The sequence below is a fragment of the Peromyscus leucopus genome, chromosome 7, assembly GCF_004664715.2.
Source record: "Peromyscus leucopus breed LL Stock chromosome 7, UCI_PerLeu_2.1, whole genome shotgun sequence".
Classification (NCBI taxonomy): Eukaryota; Metazoa; Chordata; class Mammalia; order Rodentia; family Cricetidae; genus Peromyscus; species Peromyscus leucopus.
Window position 1 is genome coordinate 106,231,344 of NC_051069.1, and position 26,520 is coordinate 106,257,863.

The 26,520-nt window shown below is 39.6% G+C and overlaps 1 protein-coding gene across 2 annotated transcripts in view; it reads right to left on the bottom strand.

The window, feature by feature from the left end:
- The window catches only part of Zcwpw2 (zinc finger CW-type and PWWP domain containing 2), a 99,167-nt gene that overhangs the window by 55,853 nt on the left and 16,794 nt on the right, over positions 1–26,520 (bottom strand). For both annotated transcript variants that reach the window (XM_028858068.2, XM_028858067.2), the window contains exon 3: positions 4,375–4,489. In XM_028858068.2, the coding sequence (XP_028713901.1) occupies positions 4,375–4,489 (115 nt within the window). The remainder of the gene's footprint in view (positions 1–4,374; positions 4,490–26,520) is intronic.

Consider the following 26,520-nt stretch of genomic DNA (forward strand, 5'->3'; position numbering starts at 1 on the left):
GGAAGGGAGGGGTGGGAGGAAGGTTAGGTGGGCTGGGCATGGTGCTGCATTCCTATAACCCCTGAATTTGGAGGCTAAGGCTGGAAGACTGCCATATAAATAAATAACCAATGGCCAAAAGACCTGAAAAACACTTCTGCAAAGAAAACACAAAGGAACAAATTATGGACATGACAGTATTGAGCACCAGTGAAAAACAGGGCCCTCAAAAACCTCCTGAGATGACACCCACTTTAGAGAATGTCAATTGTACCACAGTGCTGAGAGTATGCAGAGCAACAGGGATTCTCAGTCACTGCTAACACAACATTGAAAACAGCATGTTTTCAACACAGTATCAGCAACCATACTTATTATTATTTATTAAAGGGGGTTGAAGTTTCATGGCCACCAAAAATGACATTTACCAGTAATTACTGAGACTTGAAGCAATCCTGGTGTTTCTAGGTAGATGAATGATGGAAATTGTAGTATGCACACAAGTAGAATATTACTCCACACTAAAAGGAATGAGCTACAGACTCATGCAAAGACGAAACAAGCGTATGTTACTATAGGAAGGAAGCCAATGTGGAAGGGTGATTTACTTATGATTCCAATCATGAGACATTCTGGGAAAGGCAAAATTGTGGAGACAGTGATAGGAAAGATGGCTGAGTGTTGGCAGGGAGAAGAGATGAATAGCTAGAACACCAGGATCTTTACAGCCATGAAATTATCATGTGCAGTAAGACAATGATGGACACATGAGATTACACCTGTCAAAACACAGAGTATAAACCTGGAGTGAACCCTCAGGTACACTATGAACTCTGGAGGTAACTAGGATGTGTCAAGGTAAGTTCACTAATTACAACAAATCACATAGTGTGGGGTGTAACTGGGAGAGAGAATGAATTCCGAGTGGACAGAAGGTATATGGAAACTGTACTTACACCCAATTTTTGTGAACCCAAGGTGCTCTAAACACAGAAGTCTGTTTTGTAAAAACATGAGTAATTCTGGGGGGAAAGTTAGAAATAGGTAAATCCACTCCAAATGTAGAGCACAGGGCTAAGCAGGTAGCAAACTGGTAGTGTTTGTAGTTGCTAGGTAGTGCCTAGCAAATGCGAGTCTTTTGGTATTTGATTTACTCACACACACACACACAGAGAGAGAGAGAGAGAGAGAGAGAGAGAGAGAGAGAGAGAGAGAGAGAGAGAGAGAGAGAGAGAGAGAGACGGGGGAGAGAAAGAGGAGACAATCATCACGTTTTTAAGCTTCAGTAAAAGAATTACTAAGTTGGAGTGTTAGTTAAATAAAACAAACAACAAAGGGGGCAATTAAATCAGAACCTTAAATTCACTGTCGGAGTCCTTTATATATATCATCTAATGACCATGCACATTTTAGATAAAGAAGCTGCATCAAAAACTATAGAGTGCCAATTGTTACAGATCAAAAGAACATGGACTATTTAAAGTAATTAGTTCTAGGTTGGAGTATAAACTGTCAGAGGAAAGTCTCCCAAGTGGCCTCTAAGCTACTTCCCCATAGTGAAATACCTACATGTTGGCTAACCTCTGAAAACTGTTTCTGGATACAATAAGAAGCTAAATATTATACCAAACTCCACACTGGTGCTAAGGAAAATCAGAGATTGAATCAACTATTTTTGAGTTGAGGCTGCAGGTTTAGAAAAGCAATCCTGTGTTGGCAAAGACATAACCCTTAGATATCTGTCTCTACCTCCTGCACTGGCTACTTCAAGAACAAAAACGAGTCCTAAGGTCATGGCTCTCAAAAGTCAGGCTGAATTACATCAAATTCTGCATATAAAAGTCATGAGACTTTTAGCAAGAGAGTTCATTTTTGCTACAGAACCAACCAGAGAATTATTGTTCCGAGGCTCTTGGGACAGGGGAAATGTCAAAGAGCAGGAGACAAGTACCCAGCATACTGATGACCAAGACAGTCCATCCCACCAAGAGAGCACGGTAGTGCTAGTGGAAGAGATGCAATCCTCCTTCCGTTAAGTGACTATGTTATTTAAGGATGAAATATTTTGAAGCCTGTGTGGTTGAACAAGAAAACTGACTGCACAGGGGTAGAGCTGTACTTTGACAACACAGCGAGTTGGACCTGCGCTGCTGGCAAATGGCATTTTCAGTGTAAGAAATGAGTCATGTCTGCAGAAGTCAGTGTCTCTTCTGGTCTGATAGTGAACTGGATCACTTTAAAACCTAAACTTAGGTGGTTTAGCTTCCCACACAAATTTACTGAGCATATACACGAAGTTTTTCCAATGGAGAAAAAGCTTCATGGTTACTGTAGGGTTCAGTTGAAGGTCTGATCTTCCTACAAAGGACCCTGCTTTCAAACTTAAGGTAATAGACACAAGGCTGTGGAGAGTATAAAATTACTGCAATCACTGGACAAAAAATATTTTAAAACATATTTGAGTTTATTATAATTATTTTATGGGACAATCATAATCTTAAGTTAAGTGTGCCATGCCAACTGAGCCCTCACATGAGTGAGTTTAAAGGCTATGCATATAAACCATAACATCTATGATTCAAGAACATTTCCTGAAAATGACCCGATGTATAGTAAAAATACCTGATGTATTTAATATAATGTATAATGAACACTAGATTAAGCTTGAAAGCATTAGAATTATGCTTGTAATATAATTTTTAAAGTAGTTTGAGGAGGCTATTGCCACTGCCCTTGGTTGCTCATCAGAAGTTGATGGTAAGAACCTATGGTAGAAAATGCCACATACTTTGGTCACAGACTGGTATTAGCCTAGAAGCCTCCCTCCTTAAGGCCAGATCTTCCTAGGCTATGAGGTGCTAGGCTGTGAGATAAAAGGTACCAACAGTCTTGCCCAGTTGTGAACCTGTGGGCTCCTCTGGCAAGTTATACCCTTTGGCATAATTGCAGCATGAATGTCTTAGGGCATAACAAACAGCTATCTAATTGGATTTAAGGACTGATCAACAGAAGGAAACTTACACCTGGTACCGTAAACCTGGCCCAAAACTTGCAGCTTGAGAGGTCACAGATCCTAGGGAGAACCTACTACTGCCGTCTTGCTAAACTGATACAGAATCTAACTGCCTTCTAAACACTTCCACCCATAGGTAGTCCAGCTCAGTCCTCCATCATCAGAGAAGCTCCTTTTTGCAATAGACTTAGGTTAACAGAAAGAACACAAATGATGTAAAGAGTAACTACTGTGGACTCCTTATCCCTAAATGAGACATCTATGTCACTGCTCCTCCCCCAAAGTTCTGAGAACATAATGGCCAAGGGGGCAGAGGCAGAAAGATTTTAAGAGGGCTGTTACAAAATAGTGTCTTCTGGATGTGACAGGCAGCTGTACTCATAAACAGCTGTGAACCTGCACAAGGTCAACCTAGCATGAAGTGGGTTGATCACAAGGCCCTACTCCTAGTTGAGAAGCTACAGGTAGCTGACAGATACCAGGGGAGATAAAGTTAGTTTTTGTCAGGAACAGAGACCCTAGTATGTTGCTAATGCTACAATGGATAGCCCTAAATCTCTGTGCATGTGGGCAACACTGACTGACTGAGTAGGTATATATCTATATATCTATATATCTATATAGATATATATCATGAAGTTGGGAGAGGAATGGGAAGGAGAGACCTGGAAGGAGTTTGATCAGATGAGTCAGGATGGATTTTCATAAAAGTAATATGCAATTATGTATGAGGAGAAAATAATTTTAATTAAAAAATGCTTGTGAGCCTATGACATGGTTCAGCCAGTAAAGACACTTGCCTTTTGACCTGAGTTGGATTGATCCTTAGGAACCAACTGATAAATAAGTTAACTGATTCTCTAAAGTTGTTCTCTGACTTCCACAAGCACACCATGGTGTGTCCATAATAGATAATGAAAAATAGAATAAAAATGATTTTTAAATTGTGAGTATATAACTCACCCCTGCTTTTAACTTATTTTAAAATCAAGCATTTTGAAAACACTGTATTGTCAAAAACAAAACAAAAAATACAAAACCGAGCATACCCATGAAAAATTATCATACTAGGAATACATTTTAAATCTATGGTTCCTAATTTTTGAATTATATGTTTTGAAATAATGGCCTATGAAGTCTAAGAGTAAATAAAATACCAGGATGCACTAATTATAGTGCCTGTGTTTAAACAGAGCTTAGTCATGGAGAATAATTTTGGAGGACAAGATATCACTGTTAATTCATTTGAAAATTCTTTTACAATGAACAGAAACAACATTTGTATTTGAAGAAAAGACATGAATTTTTAAATGTGCAAACATGTTTTAGAATACATACATCTACGAGTTCTGACTGGATGGTAAGAAAGAAACTGCACATACCCCGTTTTGATAGGCAGCACACCTCTAGTCTTTGCTCAGGAGAACGCCTGTAGAGCTGGTACGCCTCCTCAAGGGCACTCCTATACCACCTCTTCCTATGTGTACATTCTGCCGTCTATATAAATGAATAAATCCAGACAATGAATAATGTTTATTTTTAAATATTAATTTTGTTTTAGAATCTACACTTTATTTAATTATTTGTTGGAACTAAGCCTAATTTGAGCACTGTATAATATTATCACTTTGGCATTAGTATCTGACTATTATTTCATTGTTTTAAAACTTAGCAGTGTTATGAGAATCTTGCAAGTTAATAACCACTTTATTAAGATCATATGATGCATCTCACATGCTCCCAGGATAGCAGGCAGTCAACATGAACACATCTGACTGAACTAACACTAACCTCACTTTATGTAACAGAATGACACCAGAGTGATAGAAAATGACAAAGCCATCTTTGCAGTGTAAAAACACAAATTCTGCCAGGCGGTGGTGGTGCACACCTTTAATCCCAGCACTCGGGAGGCAGAGCCAGGCGGATCTCTGTGAGTTCGAGGCCAGCCTGGGCTACCAAGTGAGTTCCAGGAAAGGCGCAAAGCTACGCAGAGAAACCCTGTCTCGAAAAAGAAAAAAAAAAAAAAAAACCAAACATGAATTCTGATTGCATTTGGGCATTGTGGCAGACTTCTACACACACACACACACACACACACACACACACACACACACACATTTCTTAAGCTTTCTGTACCCCAGCCTCTCCATCTATAATATGTGAATATGAGCAGCTAACACCTGAGTTTTCATGAGTATTAAGTGAGACAATAGATGATGGTTTTTTAGAATAATAAAAACTCATTGTGTGCTGTTCTAATAAGACATATCACATCTTCTAGATGTTTAAAAAAACTGAACAAAAGAATCTGAGTTAAAAATATCAATCATCTAATACAGCAATTTTTCCAAAGTTTCTTAATTGCTAGGAAGGTTTTCATGTCTTTCAATGTTACAATTGATAAAATGCATGACATAATTTTCTTTGTGAAAATGCCATCAAGGGGAATATAAATATTCATTCAACAAATACATATTTACCACCTGTGCATAAGGGTCTTAGGCTTGTCTTTGATAAAAGGCATAATGCAGTATCTGCACAGAAATTTCAACCTCTACAACATTGCCTCTCAACTCATAGAATGAAACTGTATACAAAGCCCTTTTCAAATGTCATATTATTTTTGTAGTCCCCAAACTAATATCAACTATCTGCTCCAACTATGCCCAGCATTGTCATTTAATGATTTTTTACATTCTGACATGTATCATAGTTACATGTGGCCATGACTGTCATAAAGGTCCATGAAGACAGTGTATATTTAACTTTGTATCTTACACAGTACCTCTGACCTGACACCTCACTGAGTATTGTGAGCATTCAGAAAATATTTCTCAACTGTGGTTCTGGGCAATCGCTGGTCCAGAATTAAAGCAGTAAAAGAATATAATCAAATAAAAATATACTTTCATACACACAATATGTGAATTTCATTCATTTTCTAAGTTATTTCTCAGTTTAAAAAGATGAAAATGTAGGCAATTCAATTTGCTAACTGTAATCTGCACTGTTTACATTTACGTATTTTGTGTGTGTGTGAGCCACAGCCCATGTGTGGAAGTTGAAGGATGACTTAAAGGACCTTGTAGCTAGAGTTTTCCTGCCTTGCCCACAGTCAGGACAAATCTTTGTTACCCACCAGTCCCACAGCCGCTCAGACCCAACCAAGTAAACACAGAGACTTATATTGCATATAAACTGTATGGCCGTGGCAGGCTTCTTGCTAACTGCTCTTATAGCTTAAATTAATCCATTTCCATAAATCTATACCTTGCCACGTGGCTGGTGGCTTACCAGCATCTTCACATGCTGCTGGTCATGGCGGCGGCTGCAGTGTCTCTCCTCCTCAGCCTTCTGCTTCCCAGAATTCTCCTGTCTCCTTGTCCCACCTACTTCCTGCCTGGCCACTGGCCATTCAGTGTTTTATTTATTGGCCAATCAGAGCAACAGATTTGATATACAGACCATCCCACAGCATTTCCCCTTTAGTCGGTAGAGCATGAGACTCTTAATCTCAGGGTCGTGGGTTCGAGCCCCACGTTGGGCGCCAGATATAGATGTAACCAACCGTCTTATTAAATAAGAAACACAGAAACAATGCAAAAGAGAAAGCGGAGAGGTCAGAGCTCAGAGCTAAAATCTCACCCTTCCGCCTGCGGTGTCCCAGCTTCCCGAAAGAGAGCTCTATCTCCTGTCTGTTCGTCTATTTAAAGTATTTTGTTCTGCCTTCTTATTGGTTATAAACCCAAACACGTGACTGCCTCGTCACTGTCTGAATGTACAGCCCCCTAGGTCTTAAAGGCATATGTCTCCAATGCTGGCTATATCCCTGAACACACAGATATCTATGGGATTAAAGGCATGTGCCACCACCGCCACACTCTTGCTATGGCTCTAATAGCTCTGACCCCGGGCAACTTTATTTATTAACATACAATCAAAATCACATTTCAGTACAATTAGATTACCACCACAGGACCTGGTTCTCTCTTCCCACCATGTGAGTTCGGAGGCTCAAACTTGGGTCGTCAAGCTTGGAGACAAGCATCTTTATCCACTCAAACATGCTGCTGGCCTTCATACTATAAATTCTAAATTAAGAATATCTGGGTGGGCACGGTAATACACAACTTTTACTCCAGCACTTAGGAGTCAGAGGCAAGTGGATTTCTGTGTGTTCAAAATCAGCCTGTTGTACATAGGGAGCTCTAGGCCAGCCACGACTATGTAGAGAGACCTTGTCTAGAATATATATGCTAGTTTTTAATAGTTAAGATCTCTCTGAAACACTGAAGTTATGATGTTAAGAAGCTGTACAGTGAAGAAAATCTCCACATAAAACTGAACAGATGCTCTATTATTTATAAGGAAATAGCTCAGGACTATTAGTGACAATGAGCTACAGAGAGCTAAGGGAACTGGAAAACTGTGACGTTGTCAGGGGTTCTTTAAGAGCTTACAGTAGATACAGGACACCTTGTGGCTCAACAAATGAACACTTTTGAAGGCACTCAATAGCTGTGCCTCAACTTTAAGAGGAATTTTGAATTCCAGAATTAGGCTCAACTGTACACTGTATATTTTAACAAAGAAGCAACAGGTTCAGCTCTAGTGGTTTTGAATGCACCACTCTTCTTATTCTGTGAACTCTTTCTCTAAGTCAACCATGATTAATGCTTCTGCTATTCTTCTGCAAGTACAGTATGCACTTACAAGCACTTGAAAAGTATAGGCATTTATTTTACATTTATATTTATATATACATATACATATGTGTGTGTACATACACACACACACACACACCCTTCATTTTTCCAATTCTCCCTGTGCAATTTATTAATTGATTCAACATAATATAGCCACCTAGAATCTACTAGTGAGTAAACAAAACTCACCAATGATCTGTTGTATAAGAAGGAAAACACCACCACATGGGAGGAGGGAGTAAGGGCAATCACCCACACCAAGTGAGAGAAAAAGGACTGTAGCTAGAGTTTTCCTGCCTGGCCACAGTCAGGACAAATCTCTGTCACCCGCCAGTCCAACGCCGCTCAGACCCAACCAAGTAAACACAGAGACTTATATTGCTTACAAACTGTATGGCTGCGGCAGGCTTCTTGCTAACTGTTCTTATAGCTTAAATTAATCCATTTCCATAAATCTATACCTTGCCATGTGGCTCATGGCTTACCGGCATCTTCACATGCTGCTTGTCATGGTGGCGGCTGGCAGTGTCTCCCTTTCCCTTACTGTTCCCTTAATTCTCCTCTCTGTTAGTCCCACCTATACTTCCTGCCTGGCCACTGGCCAATCAGTGTTTTATTTATTGACCAATCAGAGCAAAAGATTTGACATACAGACCATCCCACAGCAAAGGACAGTCAAAGGAATGTACTGAAATTTGACTCTTAAGCAAAGACTTGAAGGAGGTTGGGGAGTTAGCCTTTAGCTATTCAAAGAAACAAGGTTTCTGGAGGAGATATCTTCTAAGGTAGAATATGGGTATATTCAAGATGCATCAGAGAACCCAGCATGGCTCAGAGACTACCTAAAATTACTCAAGGCCAGGTTAGGGAGGCCGTGAAGCCAGTACAGGTGTCTGATTAGTATGTACGGTGAAACAGGTGCCAAGGCAGAGCTCTCATGGAGGTGTTCCTTTATTTGAATGCCCTCCCCCACATTTTTCCTTTTTGAGACTTGGTCTTACTACATACCTCAGGCTGGCCAGAACTTGCCATCTCTCTGTATCACTCTGAGCACTGGAATTACATGTACCACCATACCTGGCTTCATTTCATGCCCCCAAACAATCATTCTTACTACTTTGATGAGGTCATGTTATGCAGAGCTAAGTGTAGCTACAGGACAGCTACTTAGCCAGCTACTGCAACAGTCCAGGCAGGAAACTACAGTCATGTGGACCAGGGAAGCCACTTTTGACTATGTGAACTCTATGATTCCATTAGCTGTTAAACTAACTTAGTAACATTAGTAACAAACTGCTTTGACTATTCAAGCTTTTATCATTTATACCTTGTGTATTTTATAGGCTTAATGTCATCACTCTTGATTCCACTTTCCTATAAATACTATAATTCATTTGTGTTGCCTTTTGAATTGAGATTCTGTTAACATTAACTTAAATTGACATCTCCTGAGTTAAACCTTCCACACCAAAAAGTAGACTCTGTATTTCTATTTTCTTGGGCTTATTTTCTACCTTTTTAGTAGGGTCTTGAAGTTTTACTTAGTAGGCTTGATGCATTGCTGATTTACTCTAGGGTATTTTATAGGATTTGGTGTTAGTAAAAATGAGTATCACAATTCTTATTTTCAAACTGGTCATCTTGAATAGCAATCATATTAGCTGAGATGTAACTGCATTTTCCCATTTTTAATATTTTTCTATTATTTATAAAAGCTTTGTTTATAACAGATTTTCCATTTCGGTGCCACTGTTTTGTCAGGCATATAACCATATAATGTTAACATGATTTTGGAGCTGGAGAGATGGCTCAGTGGTTCGGAGTACTCTATGCTCTTTCAGAGGACCCAAGTTCAATTCCCAGCATTCATACACTTACAACTGTTTATAACTCCAGTTTCTATACACATAAAACACAAATTTAAAAAACATTATTTTGCTTTTTGCTTTTCTGTCTATGCAATTTTGCTTCCCTTTTGGCTAATTACATGAACAACTAGAATATAACAATATTAAATATTATTATGTAGGAATTTAACATACTTTAAAAAAATCCCAACTTCCTACACAAATGACTAGTTTCTCCTCTAGTCAAAACAATCAATCATATAAGTTCACAAGCTTTTGAGGACAGGAACTTAATTGAATCACTCTGTAGAGGACTTCATAAATAGGATGTTTGTAACCATCCTTGCAAACCACTCTCCTAGACACTGTTTATAATCATTCACTTGGAATCTTCCAGGCAAAGGCTTCCAGATTGTCAAAAGAGGCTCAGTTTCTCACTAAATTGATTCATTCCACATCTTTGCTTACTAGTTAAAGTTTATCAAGAATGAATAAACAACATTTTGAATGTATTGCAGTGGTAATATTGTGATTCATTTTAATTCAAAAGACTAATATCACTAGTGTGGTGGTATATACCTTTGATTGCAGCACTCAGGAGGCAGAGACAGGTAGAACTCATGAGTTGCACACCAGCTTGATCTACATAAGTTCTAGGCCAGCTATGGCTACACAAAGCAACTATGTCAAATAAAATGTCCTCCAATTACCATAGCACTCACAAAATTAATCAAAGCAGTGTCCACTTGAGTGTTCGAGAAAATTCAAAATTTCTTTTCAAGTCTGCTCTTGAACTTCACATACAAGAAGTACAGCTCAAGCTACCAGTGGCTCCCCTGGACCTCAGACCTCTCATCTCCCTAAATTTCCTGGTCCTCTGGTATTAAAATGAAATAGAAAAGAAGCTAAAGAAAATGGTTTTTGTTGGTCTGCTAATATGCAATGTTATAGTTGGTACTTTATAGGCTTGAAGAAATTTTATTTTTCATGGTGTTTTATTTTTGAATAAATTTATTTTTGTGATTAATTAAAATAATTACATCATCTACACCTACCCTTTCCTCCCACCATACCTTCTCAAGTACCCCCCTTGCTCTCTTTCAAATTCATGAACTTTCTATCTTTAATTGGGGTGTGTGTGTGTGTGTGTGTGTGTGTGTGTGTGTGTGTGTGTGTGTAAGTATAGAAATACAACCTGTTTAGCACATACAATGTTACTTGTAGTATATTTTCAGGGCAGATCATTTGGCACTCGATAACCAGTGGGTGTGCTCTTCCCTGGGGAACACTATTTTTCCCACTCTCAGTGTTCCTTAGTTGTCTGCAGTTCTTTGTCTAGGTTTGAGATCTTGTGAAATTTTCCCTTCTATGTAAGCATGTCTATTTGTGTAGTCCTTGTTCAGGTCATACTCTCTGGACTCTGTGTCCAAAGTGCATTATGTCTTTGGCAACAGTGACTTACCTTGAAGGAACTTACTTATTTTTTAATTAATTTTTTTCATAAAATATATTTTGATCATGTTTTTCACTCCCCAACTATTCCTGGAATCTACCCACCTAACTTTATGTTCTCTCCCTCTCTCTCAAACACACACACACACACACACACACACACACACACACACACACACACACACTCAGACCAAACAAGCAAAAGACCAATGAGACAATATAAAAAATAAAAACAAACATGATGTTTGTTTTGTGTTGGCCAACTAGTCATGGGGATGGGGCCTACCCTGGAGTATGGTTGATATACCCAATGTCACTTCATTAGAGAAAAACTAATTTCCCATTTGACCACAGATAACAACTACAAGTAGCTTTTTGGTTAGGAGTGGAGATCCATGTCCAATTCCCCATCTCAGTGCTGAGATTCATCTGGTTTGAACCTAGTCTTAAGCATGCTGACACAGTGTTTGTGAGTTCAGATTGCATCATTCTTGTGGAGTCTGGAAGACATTGTTTCCTTGGATCATGGCCTCTGGCATTCAGAATCTTTCTGAGGCCCTCCTCTTCCACATAGTTTCCTGAGCGCTGGGTAGGAGGCAGGAGGGTTTGAAGAAAACATCCCATTTAGGACTATGTGTTCCAGAGTCTTTCACTCCCTGCACATTGTCCAGTTGTCCATCTCTGTGTTAATTTCATCTCCTATGAGGAGCTTCTCTGATGAGTATTGAGTGAGAACACTCATCTTTGTGTACAGCAATATGTCATTAGGAGTCATTTTATTGCTATGCTCCTTTAATAAAATAATAGTATTAGGTTTTCCCCTAGGCCCATGGCCACTTCAGCAGTGTCAGGTATGGGCTCCATCTCATGGATTAGGCCTTAAGTCCTATTTGTTTAAAGTGGTTGGTTACTCCCATAACATTTGTGCCACTGTTACACTAGTAACATCTTGCAGGTAGGTTACTATTGTAGGTTTTAGGGTTTGTAGCCTGGTGAAATGGATGATTATCTTTCTTCTCCGGTAGTGTGCACAGCATCTTCTAACACCATAAATTAGCTAGTCAGTAGAGATGAAGCTTCTAGTTAGGCACAGTTTGACTTCAGTATTTAGTAATGCAAGTAAGTATTATTTGAAAGAATTTTTTGTTGCCAGTGTTTTGTGATGTCTTAGTTTTTGTTTGTTTAGTTTTTGTTTGTTTGTTGTTGCTTTGGTTTTTGTTTTGTTTTATAAGTCTATCTTGTGACTAGTATGTTTGGTAGCACCTCCCTTGACAGGGTAGTGGCTTCTGTTTAGTAGTTGCTATAAACACATATCTCCTGCTATTTTCCCACATCTTTCTACTTGGATGGCATGGGAACTCTTTGTCATACTTCTGCATCATCATCCCTAAGCACATTTAGAGTACTGACAATTCTCAAGAACTTCATCTCTCTTCAGATGTGATGACCAGAAACCCTCCCTCTATAGATTTCTCAGGGAACAATGACCAACAGTAAGTAGACTGTTACTTAGGCTCTTGGGTACATGCATTACATATTCAAACAAAAAACTCTTGTATTTTGCATGAGGTAAGAAAAAGCAACCACTCTTCTTTTTCCCTATATGAGGAAAAGAGAGTAGAGAAACTTCCACAGCATTCTGATGGCTTCTCTTATGAAACATCTGCACATGGAATGTCAATTTTTTAAAGACTTATGTAAACTGAGCTAAGTTTTGGCAACTCTCTTTGTTCTGCATGATATCTCTCTCTCTCTCTCTCTCTCTCTCTCTCTCTCTCTCTCTCTGGGGGTTAGATGTATACATGGTGTGTGTGCATGTATGCTATGGGATGGTCTTTCTGTATGCTGCGAATATGTGTTATTACCACTGGTTAATAAAGAAGATGCTATGGCCTATGGCAAGACAGGTTATAGCCTGGCAGGGAATCCAAGCAGAGATAAAGAGAGAAGAAAGATGGAGTCAGAGGAGATGCTGGGGGCTGACCTGGGAAGCAAGATGTAATGCAACACGTTAAGTCACAAGACACTTGGCAATACATAGATTAATAGAAATTGGTTAATTTAAGATGTAAGAGCTAGCTAGTAAGAATCCAGAGCCATAGGCCAAATAGTAATTAAAATAAGCCTGGGTGTGATTATTTGAGACTGAACAGCTGTGGGACCAGGCAGGACAGAAACCTCCACCTACACACATATGTGGCAACACACATGCATGTCTGCAAGTAAAGAAGCCAGATAAGGATAGGTGTCTTGCTCTGTCACTCTCCACCTTATTCCATAGAGACAAAGTCTCTCACTGAACCTGGAGCTTGCTTACTTTGGGCTAGGTGGACTGGCCAACAAGCTCAGCAATCTTTCTGTCTTGGACCCCTATAGTGCTGGGATTACAGGTCCCAATCAGGCTTGATTTGTTCATAGATGCTGAAATCCAAACTCAAGCTATCATTCTTGTGCAGCAAATGCACTTAGTCACAGAACATCTCTCTGGTCAGTGTGTGTGTGTGTGTGTGTGTGTGTGTGTGTGTGTGTGTGTGTGCGCGCGCGCGCACACACGCGCGGCCAGAAGGGGATATTAGATCCTGTGGTGATATTGTGTCCCCCAGTATATCATGCACCCTAATAAACTTATATGGGGTCAGAGAACAGAATAACCACTAGACAGACATAGAGGCCAGAAAATGGTGGCACACACACCTTTAATCCTATCACTTGGGAGGCAAAGACCCATCTGGATCTCTGTGAGTTCAAGGCCATACTGAAAACAGCTAGGCATGGTGACACACACCTTTAATCCCAGGAAGTGATGGCAGGAAGCAGAAAAATATATAAGGTGTGAGGATCAGGAACTAGAGGCTTTTAGGCTTTTAAACTTTTAGCAGCAGTTCAGCTGAGATCCATTCAGGTGTGGACTCAGAAACTTTCAGTCTGAAGATTTGAGGAAATAAGATCAGCTGAAGAGTTGGTGAAGTGAGGTGGGCTGTGGCTTGTACTCTCTCTCTCTGATCTTTCAGAATTTACCCCAATACCTGGCACTGGGATTTTTATTAAAATGAGACTGTTTAGTAATTCGTCTTACAATATCCCCTAGAACTGGAGTTACAGACAATTGTGAACCACTATGTGGGTGCTGGGAACTGAACCTGTGTCCTTTTAAGAGCATCAAGTGCTCTAAAACACTGAGCCATCTCTCCAGCCCTCAAAGAAATGGCTTCTAACATGGTGTTTACAAAGGAAATGTTCAATAACATGGAGGGTTAAGTCTAGACATGGACTCTAGAAAATCCCATACCTTTCATTACTTTTGTATTATCCAGGCAGCTGCACTGTCCCAGTCACTGTAATTCAGGGTAGAGGAGGGAAGTGGCACTGGTCACCTTGGGCACAGTGGGTTATGCCTTGTAATTTCAGCTTTTGGAGAATGTAAGACAATAAGACTGCTAGTTGAAGACCAGCACAGACACCTTAGGAAGACTCTATCTCAAAATAAAATTTCAAAACTTAACACAGTAGTTGAGTATTTGCCTAGCAATTATAAGGCCCTGGGTTCAATCTCTAGTATGACAGAAATGAATTAGTAGATATACAAGTAATAAAAAGAAGTGGTCATGGAAATAGAAGGGAAACAATTGAAAACTAAGATGATCTTACCAATACAAAGAAGATGGTTCTGAAAAGTTGAATGTGCATGACAATTTCCAAAGTCAAGAAAAGCTTGAGACTGAACAGACAGATGAACAGGGACAGGCAATACACTATGTCAGAGAAAATTCATAGCTGTGTCCAAAATTTAAAAGTTGATAAGCCACTGTCCCATGTAATCTTCTTTCAATCAGGTGCTATTGGCCAACTGAAGGCTTTTTATCACATTTCTCCATTTCCCAAGGCTTTAGGAAGAAGCTAAATGTCCCTTCTTGGTGACATTTAATACACTGAATGTGATTTTTTGTTTTTGCTGTTGCTTTATGCTGATATGAAGGGGAAAACTGAAGGAAGAGATGACATGTGTTTATCTGCCCAGCATGGTGGGTGGAGTGAATCCTTTAGTCTGGTACAAATTCAAGTTTCTGTTGCCTTGTATCTTAAAGATCTTTTGTTCACCAAAGAATTAATCAAGCTGTGATAACCTGGAACTCAAAGAAGACAAATCTCACATCTTAGGTTTTGGCTGCAACAGCAGTGTTATATTACCTTATGTTGTGACATGTTGCACCCAACCTTCGATGGGAAATTTGATCTCAGTCATTTTGAGGCCATGTTATACATGAATTGGAAAGACATGCATAGCCTTGCAAAGCCACAGCAGGTCATTATCTTCCCCCACCATGGCAATATGAATTCAGAGCCCAAATGCTTTTCTGCCACACCTGGACACAAGGATCTTTCCACTGGTCAGGTACCTTTGTGACAGGGGATCAGCTCCCTGAGTCACTGTGCTATTCTCCAAGGTTCTGCCACTTGCCTAGGGCACAGGCAAGACAGTCTTCCATCTTCCTTCAAGTAGAGAACTATGTCCTCTGTCACTGCCCCAGTCTGTCTGTTCCTTTCACGGACACTGGACTCTGGTAACAGTTCACCCTGCCCACCAGTGAGGAACTCAGTGAGGAAAATGGGAAAGCCCAAAATTTGACCCAAGGAACAGAAAATCATCTGTATAGGAAGACAAAAAAACCTAGTTACTTTTAGGAATGAAGAAGAAAAAAATAGAATCCAAACAAGAACTATTACTGACAAATCAATCAGTGGTGCCAGCAGCTGCAGGGAAGAATGCTGTGCTTCTGGGATTTGGACAGTCTCACAAATAAGGCAGGGCTGTGTAGCATGAATCTTAAAAGTTCTTATTAATAAAAACAAACCCAGGGCCTGGTATTGGGGTGAATACTGGAAGGGCAGAAAAGCAGAACAAGCCACAGCTTCCTCACATCGACAATTCCTCAGCTGATCCTGTTTCCTCAGACTGGAAGCCTCTGAGTCTTCATCCAAAATGGATCTCAGCTGACCTGCTACTCAAAAGCCTAAAAGCTTAACCAGGCTCCAGTTCCTCATCCTCACGCCTTATATACCTTTCTGCTTCCTGCCATCACTTCCTGGGATTAATTACCATGCCTAGCTGTTTCCAGTGTGGCTTTGAACTCACAGAGATCCAGACTCTGGAATGCTAGGATTAAAGGCGTGTGCTATCACTGCCTAACCTCTATGTTTAATATTATGGCTATTCTGTTCTCTGACCCCCAGATAAGTTTATTAGGGTGTACAATATTTTGGCAAACACAATATCACCACAGGGCTGAGTCTTCCTCCCCCTCCTTGGTCCCCTACAACTTTGTATTCCCTTTCTATGGCTGTCCCCTAATTCTTCTCTATTGCACTTATACACAAGTAACACATATCCTTCCCTTATTTGCTTACTGTGTCGTGTCTGCTAACTTAAGTCTCACAAGGGCACTGAATTTGGGTTTTATTCAATACCATATCTTTAGGAGTCTTAAGTATGAGAGCTCAGTAAATACTGAGTATTGTAAAGATATATTTTGTTAAAGGTGGCATTGGTAAACCCTGCCCAGACGACCCTGAATGTAAAATAAAAAGCACAAACAAAACAACAACAAAATCTGGTTATATTTTGTCACCTACAAAAGTTAAAAAACAATGAAGCAGGATGATAGCATTACTTCTAGATGACACAGAACCTCATTTTCATGTGCACTGAAGACCTACAAAGCACTTTACTGATCACTGATTTACCTCAGGGTCTATGATCTTAGGAGCACTTATTTTAAATTTATGTTATTTCATTTTATGTGTAGGAGTGTTTTGCCTGCATGTGTGTCTGCACACTGTGTGTTGTTTGTGCACCCAGAGGTCAGAGGTCAGAACTCCTGGAACTGGAGTGATGTATGGAGTACCATGTGGGTGCTGAAAACTGAACCCAGCTCCTCTGTAAGAGGAACAAGTGCTGTTATCCAGTGAGTCATCTCTTCAGTCCCATTTTTTTTCTTGTAAAAGGTATTATTTTCAAAAGCTAATGAAAATAGAGTGCATAATTTTAAAACTAAAAAAATGTAATCAATTGCTTTTAATACAATATTTTGTGGGATGGTAGACTCTCGTTACAATTCATTAGATACAGTGAGAACCTCTATAATTTAAAACTATCAATTCAAATCTTATTAATATCAATATCAAAAACAACTGTAAATATAAGCATCTGAGACTTAGAAAATGTATCCTTCAGACAATAAATAGTAAGTACAGTACTAAAAAATCTGAAAAACTAAAATCATATTAGAAACTGCTTTATTTATCCTCCTAAATTCACCCAAACAACTTTGTTAATTTGTTCACTCATTCATTCATTCATTGAAGTGTTGGGATGGAATCCCAGGTATTGTGAATGCTAGACAAGTGTTCTACTACTGAGCTATATCCTAAAACCTTTGTTTTTGTTTTGTCTTTTGAAATAAGGTTTCATCAAGTTCCTGGGCTGGCCTCAAACTCACTCTGCAGTTCACACTCAGTTTAAGCTGCCTATCCTCCAGTCCTAGTAGCCAAGATTACAGGTATACTAACTCATCTGGCCTCGAACATGATTTTATATTATTTCCTATGTATTATAGCTTTAGAAACATACAGATAAAATCCCTAGATTTCACAATCTAAAGAAATACAAGTGGCTTTTTAGAAGGCACCCCTAATAAATATTTGACAGCATTATCACTATTATAAGATGCTGCTTGGCCTGAAAATGAAAGGCAATGCCGCTCCTCACATCCTCAAAGCTGCAGCATAGCTCACTGATGCTAACCATGTGAGGTACTTCTCCACTCCACCACAACTTCCATCCTTCCCTTCTGGTGGACTGTCCAGTCACAATTAAAGCAACCAGCACAAAGTTAATCACGAGAAGGCCCTATTTTCCTTAATAGATTTCTACCACAATGCTGAGGCCTCTGGACAACAACAGTATTCTTGGTCTTCTGATGTAAACCAGAACGCAGTCATATCATCTCATCTCATGTGCTCAGAAGCCACACTGCCAGTCTCCTTAGCTTTCTAGTGATGCCTCCTTCTGTAACCTGCCATCTTTGATGGAAGGTTATTTCATATAATCAAGGCTTCATTGCTTAGAAAGTGCATTTAAGTTATTGGCTAGTTGAAACAATCGTTGCTTGTAAAATCTAATTTACCTGTGTCTTGGTCTAAACATAAACACAAATTTTACTAATTCTGAGTAGGATTTAAAAATCAAACCAATTTATGTTCTTCACTTACATACCACTGCTAAGTGTGAATCGGTTGATAAAAACACCAAGCTGCATTTACTGTGATATTCTATATGAGACTGGGAGATAATGAGGATGCAGTGAGCACTAGAGGATAAACGGAAACAGAATAAGAAAATCTGAGAATACAGTGCGTTTTCATTGTGTGCCTTGAAATACTGAAAATCACACCACCAGGAGATCTATTTCACTTCTTTCCTAAGTGCTTCCTATAACATTAGAGGCAGGGCGGAGGAGACAAGGCCTGCGATAGCACAAGAGTGGGTACAGGATCCCAGCTCCTGGCTGGGCGCTTCCTACAACAGTAGAAGTGGAGGTGGAGGAGTAGGAAGGTAATTTAAATAAAGTTAACCAAACAGAGAGATCAGAAAAACCCTTGGGTACTAGATAAGCTTTTCACTAATGTAGACTTCAACATACATTTTACACAGTGTTTTGGATACCTTCGAATTTGTCACATCAAGATGAAAGTGACAACTGCTATATGCTATGGTTCTCTGTTCTTAAGAAACCACATCTGACACTACAGGTTGGTCTATCATCTGGAGTGACATGCTCCAGAAAACAACTTTTATACCAATGCGTGACTGCCACTAATTTAACAGACTTGAAAGCAGATTGACGTGAGAGACAAAGAGGCCCCAGCTACACAGTAGGGAGAAAATCAGATTCCTTCCAAGGGACAACTATGTTCAGAAGGGGAAGGCAGTCTTTCTTTTCAGTTTGCCTAAGCTGTCTGGCTTCTGTAGCCCCAGAGCCTCACAAGCCTGTCCACTATTCCACAAAGTTAATACAAGAAACATAACACACACTCATCAATCCTGTCTGCCTGCCTCCATTACACAAAGAGAAAAGCTACTTAACATGGAGATTATCTACTATAAACTGGTTCTTGAGGTTCACTGAGACAGGGGAGAGCCAACCTGGTGAAACCACAGATATGTGCATGAGTCCCTGGGAAGCAGGTTCAAGATATAAATTTTGGGAGCTTTAAATGGAACATGGTATACAGAAAGTTTGGAGAACAACTATGAGGAACTATGACAAGCAAACTGTAGTGTCAGAACTCCAGCACTTATATTAATAATGACAACTTAATGCTAATATGATATGGAAATTAAATAAATACCAGCTTTTAAAATCAGTGGCAAGCAGCCGCATGTTGATGGAGAGGAATGGTGTGCCAAGGGGAAGAATCAGCCTCTCATAACCCTGATTACCTTGGAAAAGGCACACTTCAAGTCCTTAATCAAGTTGACGAAACTAAAAACAACAGACCGAAGGCCTTTTTGGATTTTTTAGTTGGCAGAGAATACTTCATTATGAGTTCCATATGCTTAGGAAGATTAGCAGATAACACAACCCAGACTTCAAGCAGGCTGACAGATTCTGAAGACCTGCAGTTGGTAGTCATCATGCCTGGGCTGAGGCCTGCCTGTGCTGCCGTGCAGCTTCAAGTAAGATCTAGCTAGAGCTTCGGTGACCTTAACAGAGTCAGGATCACAAGAGAAGACAGTTTTAGCCTCTGCAGTCCCCAAAAAAATGAGACAAGAACTCTTCACACTGGAGACAAGTTGACTGAGTGTGTATTTCATTTATAAAGAAGTTCTATTATTTAAAGAGCCTGTTACTATTTTTTAATTTACTAACCTATCTAAAGCTTATGTAGTTTCACCAAGCACCATCCTAAACACTTCACAAATGACTCATTTAATGAGTCACTCATAAGCATGTGAGGGATGTATTATTACACTTCAGAGATAAGGAGGCTGAGTTTACAACTTGCCATGTCTGCATAGCTATTAAGACAGAGCTAGAATTAGGATGCAGGCAACCCAGCTCCAAGGTCTGTATGCACTACAGTGATGGAAGCTCCCTGTGAGCAGCTTGTTGCCTTAAAGACAGTGTTGTGGTGTTTTATGAGGAGCTCCTAACATGTGTTATGCAAGATTAGTGGTGCTAGAAATTATAAGATAAATGATAAGTGTCATATGGTACCTTCCAAATGACGCTTTCATATTCCTAGAGAAAATGTTTTAGGACTATTAATCAGTAGTTAAAAACTTAACCATTGGGCTGCACATTAAATATAGATAAAATGATAAATTTTATGTTATGTATGTATTAATACAATTTTAAAGGTAATCTTAAGGCAAGCCAACAAGTCAACTTTAGTGTGTACAGTTTTAAGTATGTTATACACTCAGATTTCAAGTTGTAATATTTTTATTTTATGAAATTAAATTAAGCCCATAGCAAGAAAGCAATTATAAACATTGCTATATGAACTGATAATAAAGTAGTAATAATATATTAATGAATGAAGCAGAAAGAAAATCAACACTGGGCCAGTAGGTAATGTTTTTTAAAAATTAGATTTTTATGAGTGTTTTGCCAGCATTTATCTATGTACCCCCTGTGTATATACTGCCCATGGGGGTTAGACTCTGGAACTGGAGTTATAGATGGTTGTGAGCCACCATGTGGGTGCTGGGAATCAAGCCTGGATCCTTTGGAAGAACAAGTGCTCTTAACTTTCTGAACTATCTCTTCACCCGCTTCCAGGAGGTGATGTTAAAGGCTAGTACCCAGCTAGCCTGCAGCTCTCTCCTGATGCTGTAGAGGCTGACTGGTTGGCCTGTGAGACTAGTCTGTTACATACTGGGTAGAAATGGGTGACATGGAAAGGCTGAAATGAATCCTGAGAACAAGTGTGTGCTCATTTGTTCTGAGTCTTTAAAGAATCAGGACTGGCCTGACATGACTAAAGTAGCAGGATTAATGGATAGCAAGGTCGCGGTCTAAAACAACAGTAACATACATGGCCGCTGTTTCCTAACCTACAGCAGCTTGGCTTTTTATGAACAATGTATTTCTGGACAAACACAAGCAATAGTTATCACAGACAAGTACTCAGATGGTGTTTAATTAATAATATTCAAAAGAGCAGTGAAGACAGTGAAAAGGACAGTTAACCATGCAATGCATGGACATGTTCTCTGAGCTAAATAAAGAAGCGGTAGTTCTGGCAATTATTTTCAAAATTCATCCAAAGGACCTTATTTAGGATTTAAGGATCATAGGTTTTGTTGAATTCACAGATAGATTCCAGTCCTTTGCTAGACTATATCTCAAAAATAAAACCCAGAGGGGAATTAAAGAAAAGAAAATGAAAAGAATATTAATATATCCAACTGTAACTTAGGGTTACATGAGTTTGGGGCTTCACCACTCCCTAATTGTAGATGAACAGTCTTATTAAATAAAAAACACCGAGCCAAATACAGAGTTAAAAGCCCAAGAAGTCAGAGCAGTATCTGAGAGCTGAGACTTAAAACCGCCTTCTTACCCTTCCTGCCACTGCTGTCCTTTCCCTCAGCAAGAGACCTACTTCCTGTGTGTCTGTCTTTTTATTGACTTTCTGTTCTGCTTTCTCATTGGTTGTAAACCCAACTACATGACCTCCTCATCACTGCCTGTCTATACAGACCTCCAGGTCTTCTATGGTAGGTACTGAGATTAAAGGCATGTGTCTCCATGCTGGCTGTATCCTTGAACACACAGAGATCTGTCTGTCATGTGATCTGGATTAAAGGTGTGCACCACCACCGCCTGGCTTCTGCTATGGCTTGCTGTTAGCTCTGACCCCCAGGCAACTTTGTTTATTAACATACAAATAAAATCACATTTTAGTACAAATAAAGTATCACCACACCTAATGAAAGAATGTCTCAATCAGTTAGTTTCACAACTCTTCCCTACTCTAAGAAACCCCCTGGAAGACTCGCTGAAAGGCAGCTTCACTTTACCCATATGGGGTTATAATTCTGAGGGCAATTTAGTGAGCCTTATTATATTGGGAGGGGTGGCTATCTGTTTCATACTTTATAAACTTTCTAAACAAAGTTGCTCACATTGCTTGGATTTGAACTTTTAATGCAGTACAAGTTCACAGCTATCTAAATTCATAGGAGATAAAGAGAATTTACTCATTCAGCAGACTCAGCACATATAAATAGGAGTGAATCAGCAAAACTGAATATATAGAGAAAAGGAAAGTAGCTTCTCTCAATCACAAAGAATGTGAGTGACAGTAGTTCTTGTCCCCTTACAAAATCCATCAAACAAGTCCCAATGTCGTTGAGGCATTGCTGATGGTGGCACCCTTCATTCATCATGGAATCAGACTATGAAGGTTCTGATTTACCTCCTGGTTTCAACAGTTCCTAGCACTCCTGTCTACACTACAGTAGGAATGTGCTGCAGCTATGTCCTCAAAGAAAATCATTAGCTCTATTTCTCTCCATTTCTAATAAAGGGTATTCTCCACCTAATTGTTCCTTCTGTCTCTTTAGAACTTCCTCCATACATACAGGTTCTATGGAAAGACTGTGCAACTTAACTTCACATTTAACTTGACATTAAAGGAACAGATAACATTTACTGAGGGTCTACTAGAGGACCAAGTTCTATGCTAAATGCTTTACATACTATCTCAGTTTATCCCCACCACTACTTTGTGAGTCAGTCTTTATTGTCTACTCAATTGTCCCAACATGCACCGAAGAGATTAATGAAGCACAATTCTAACTCTGAAGGCATTCCAGAAGGGAGTAACTAATGGAGAAGATCCACTCTGAACATGAATAACATTACCCCATAGGCTAGGAACTCAGATGGGGGGAGACGTCGGGGGGGAGTAAAAAGCAAAAGCATTCTCTCTGTGTTTCTCGTCCTCTGTGAGACTAGTCTGTTACATACTTCTGCCATCATGATGTTCTGCCTCATTATGGGCCCAGAATCAACAGAGAGAAAACTGTGGTCTGAAACCATGAAGCAAACTATTTAAATCAGAATTTTTGTCACAGTGATGAGATGTCTAACCCAGGACAGTCCTATCATAAATCTCTATTTCACTGATGAGGACCTGGGATCGGTAAGGTTTGACTGTTGAGTCAAGTGCTTTGGGCTTGATGGTTAGTGGTTAGCTTCACTGTTTACTCTAGTCCTCCAAAGAAGAACACTGAGCAGCAAGGGAAGAAGAATGAGTTGGCCAAGTACTCCCATCATTCAACATGTACACTGAAATGAAAACGTGAACATTTTCCCCATTGTAGGGCAAATGTGACCAAATATTCAGCAATAAAGCCAACCACTGCTTGAACATGTGTGAATTGATGGGATGCACAAAGAGAAGAATGGGAGTTTGATTCAGACATATCTACACTGTCATTTAGCACTTGGCTGGCCCTGTAGACACAGTCTGAACCTCAGCTCTATAGATCAAGTATGTCAAGCAGTGAGGCTGTCTATGGTTGTTGAAAGACTGCATGTACAAAATGGATGTACCGCTGGGCAGTAGTGGCATACACCTTTAATCCCAGCACTCAGGAGGCAGAGCCAGGCGGATCTCTGTGAGTTTGAGGCCAGCCTGGTCTACAGAGTGAGATCCAGGACAGGCCCAAAACTACACAGAGAAACCCTGTCTTGAAAAACAAAAAAACAAAAAAAACAAAAAAAAGAAAAAGAAAAAGAAAATGGATGTACCATTCCTTCTGTAGACATAGTCTCCCCCCACCTCTCTCTCCCTCCTTCCCTCCTACTCTCCCCCACTCCTCTTTCTCTCTCCTTATTGGAATTATCATAGCACATGTTGCCATCAGAACACTTGTGGGAGAGCAGGTCACAGAACAAGCTATATTTAGTGCTCCAATCATTTTGGTAGTTTCATTTATACAATTCTTACTTGATAAATTACTATGGAGTAACAAGCTATGTTTATAGACAGGGAAATTAGAAGCAAACGATGAGTCATTCATCCAAATTCTGAAGAGAATACAGGAATGGCCTTTGGGAAGCAGTACTATTACTGGTGAATCTCTTATAGTAACCCTGGGAACTTGACACTATAAATACCTTTATCTTTTGTGCACTGAGCTGTCCGTTATGTGTTGATAGGGAGCTTTAGTTTAATGTAGTCAGGCAGGATCCTGGCCAAGGAGATGGCAAAGCAACACCACTAACATAACCAGTCACTACCACAAAAAAAGAGAGCTGTGAGCTCAGTTCCCATACCCAAGGGATCTACATACTCTTCTGGCTTCTGTGGATGCTCACACTCACACATACCACAAATAAAAGTAATAAAAATAATATTTTAAAATTTTCAGGGGCTGAAGAGATGTCTCAGGGGTTACAAGCACTTGCTATTCTTGCAAAGGAACCTGAGTTTTGTTCCCAGAACCTCTACTGGGTGGCTTACAACTTCCTGTAACTTCAACTTCAGGGGATCTTATGCCCTCTTCTGGCCTTTAAGATACTGGAATCATTTTCATCTACCCACACATAGGTGTGCACACACATACATAATTAAATAGAATTGGTTTAATGATTTCCCTTTCAGGTTGTTTATAGTTAGTGTATAGAAATGTAACTGACATTTGGAAGTTGAATTTGTGTCCAATACTTTGCTTAATCCACTCTTTCTTTCTTTCTTTCTTTTTTCTTTTTTTTTTTTTTTTTTTTTTTTTGGTTTTTTCAAGACAGGGTTTCTCTGTGTAGCTTTGTGCCTTTCCTGGAACTCACTTTGTAGACCAGGCTGACCTCGAACTCACAGAGATCCGCCTGCCTCTGCCTCCCAAGTGCTGGGATTAAAGGCATATGCCACCACTGCATGGCGTCATTGTTATTTCTAGTGTGTGTGTGTGTGTGTGTGTGTGTGTGTGTGTGTGTGTGTGTGTGTGTCTCATGGAAAAACTGTATTAATTTCATACTCTCTTTGAACAGAGATGATTTCCCTGTTCCTTTCCAGTTTGGATGTTCATTCTTTCTTTCCTGTGGAAGATCAGGTTAACTAGAATGGGTAAGAGAGGACACCAGCCTCCTGCTCCTGCCTTTGCAGGAACAGCCTTCAGTCTCATCAGGGAGCATGATGCTTACCACATTGTTTTCATAAATGACTTAACTATGTGGAGGCAGTCTCCTTCTACTCCTAATTGTTGAGTGTTTTTATCACAAAGGGTGTGGAATCTTGCCTAATAGTTTTCTGCATCAGTTAAAATTATGTTTCTTCTTCATCCTGTTAATATTGTACACTGCCCTGATGACTGTCATATGTGGATACATCATTGCATTCTGGGATAAATCCTCCTTGGATATAATGACTAATTCTGGCAAATGTTCCCTATAAACACAGATAAGACAAACCTCAGCAAGTGGTAAACAACATCACACAGGATGAGGATGCAGACTGCCAGGCCATCCACCCTTGCTATTATCTTTTTAGCTGTTTTCTTTGTGAGTAACATGGAAAGTATATTTAAACCCTGAATTGTGGGAGCTGGAGAAATGGCTCAGAGGCTAAGAACACTTGAGGCTTTTCCAGAGAACCTGGGTTCAGTTCCCAATACCCAGATGGCAGCTCACAACCATCCTTAACTCTAGTTCCAGGGTTTCCAGGACCCTCTTCTGGCCTCCGTGGGCACAAGGTACCCAGACTGTGCACTTACATACATGTGGACAAAACACTCATAAATATAAAATACAAATAATTTAAAAATTCTGAGTCCTGAACACCAAATTTGAATTTACAACAGCCTATCTTTGGCAATACACAAAAGCTTCACTCCTTTAAAGGTTCACCCCAACCCTTTCAATTCTTGAAGGTATTAAAATTACTTTTTTATTTTAATCTACAGTGTAAACAAATTATTCTTTAAGTCAATTATTCTCTTATGCACATAAAAATGTGAATAAAAATGTTTCATTTGGTTACTGAACTTGTCTGCTCCAGTATTTCCTTTTATGAACAGAAGGCATTACTCACTGGTAGAATACTTTGCCAGCAAGCTTGAGGCTGAGGGTTCAATCAACCCCATCATGTACATCTGCATATGCACAAACACACATGTACACACAGAGAAAGAGAGACAGAGAGAGAGAAAGCTACCAAGAGAGATTTTTGTGTTTGCTTCTTGATTTTCTATCTCCTTATTGATATTACCATATACCTATCTATATGACATTTCATAGACTCAATACCTTCCTTTAGTTCTGTAAGCATCTTCAAGGCAGTTGCTTTATAGCCTATCTCTTGTGTCTGTCATCAGGTCTTTCTTGGAGTACTTTTTGTTGATTATTTCTCTTTAAATGGGCCATAGTTCCCTATTTCTTTACAGTCTTAAGAATTTTCATTGAAAACTGGACATCAAGCTCCTGGGCAATGGAGGCAATGATGGAGA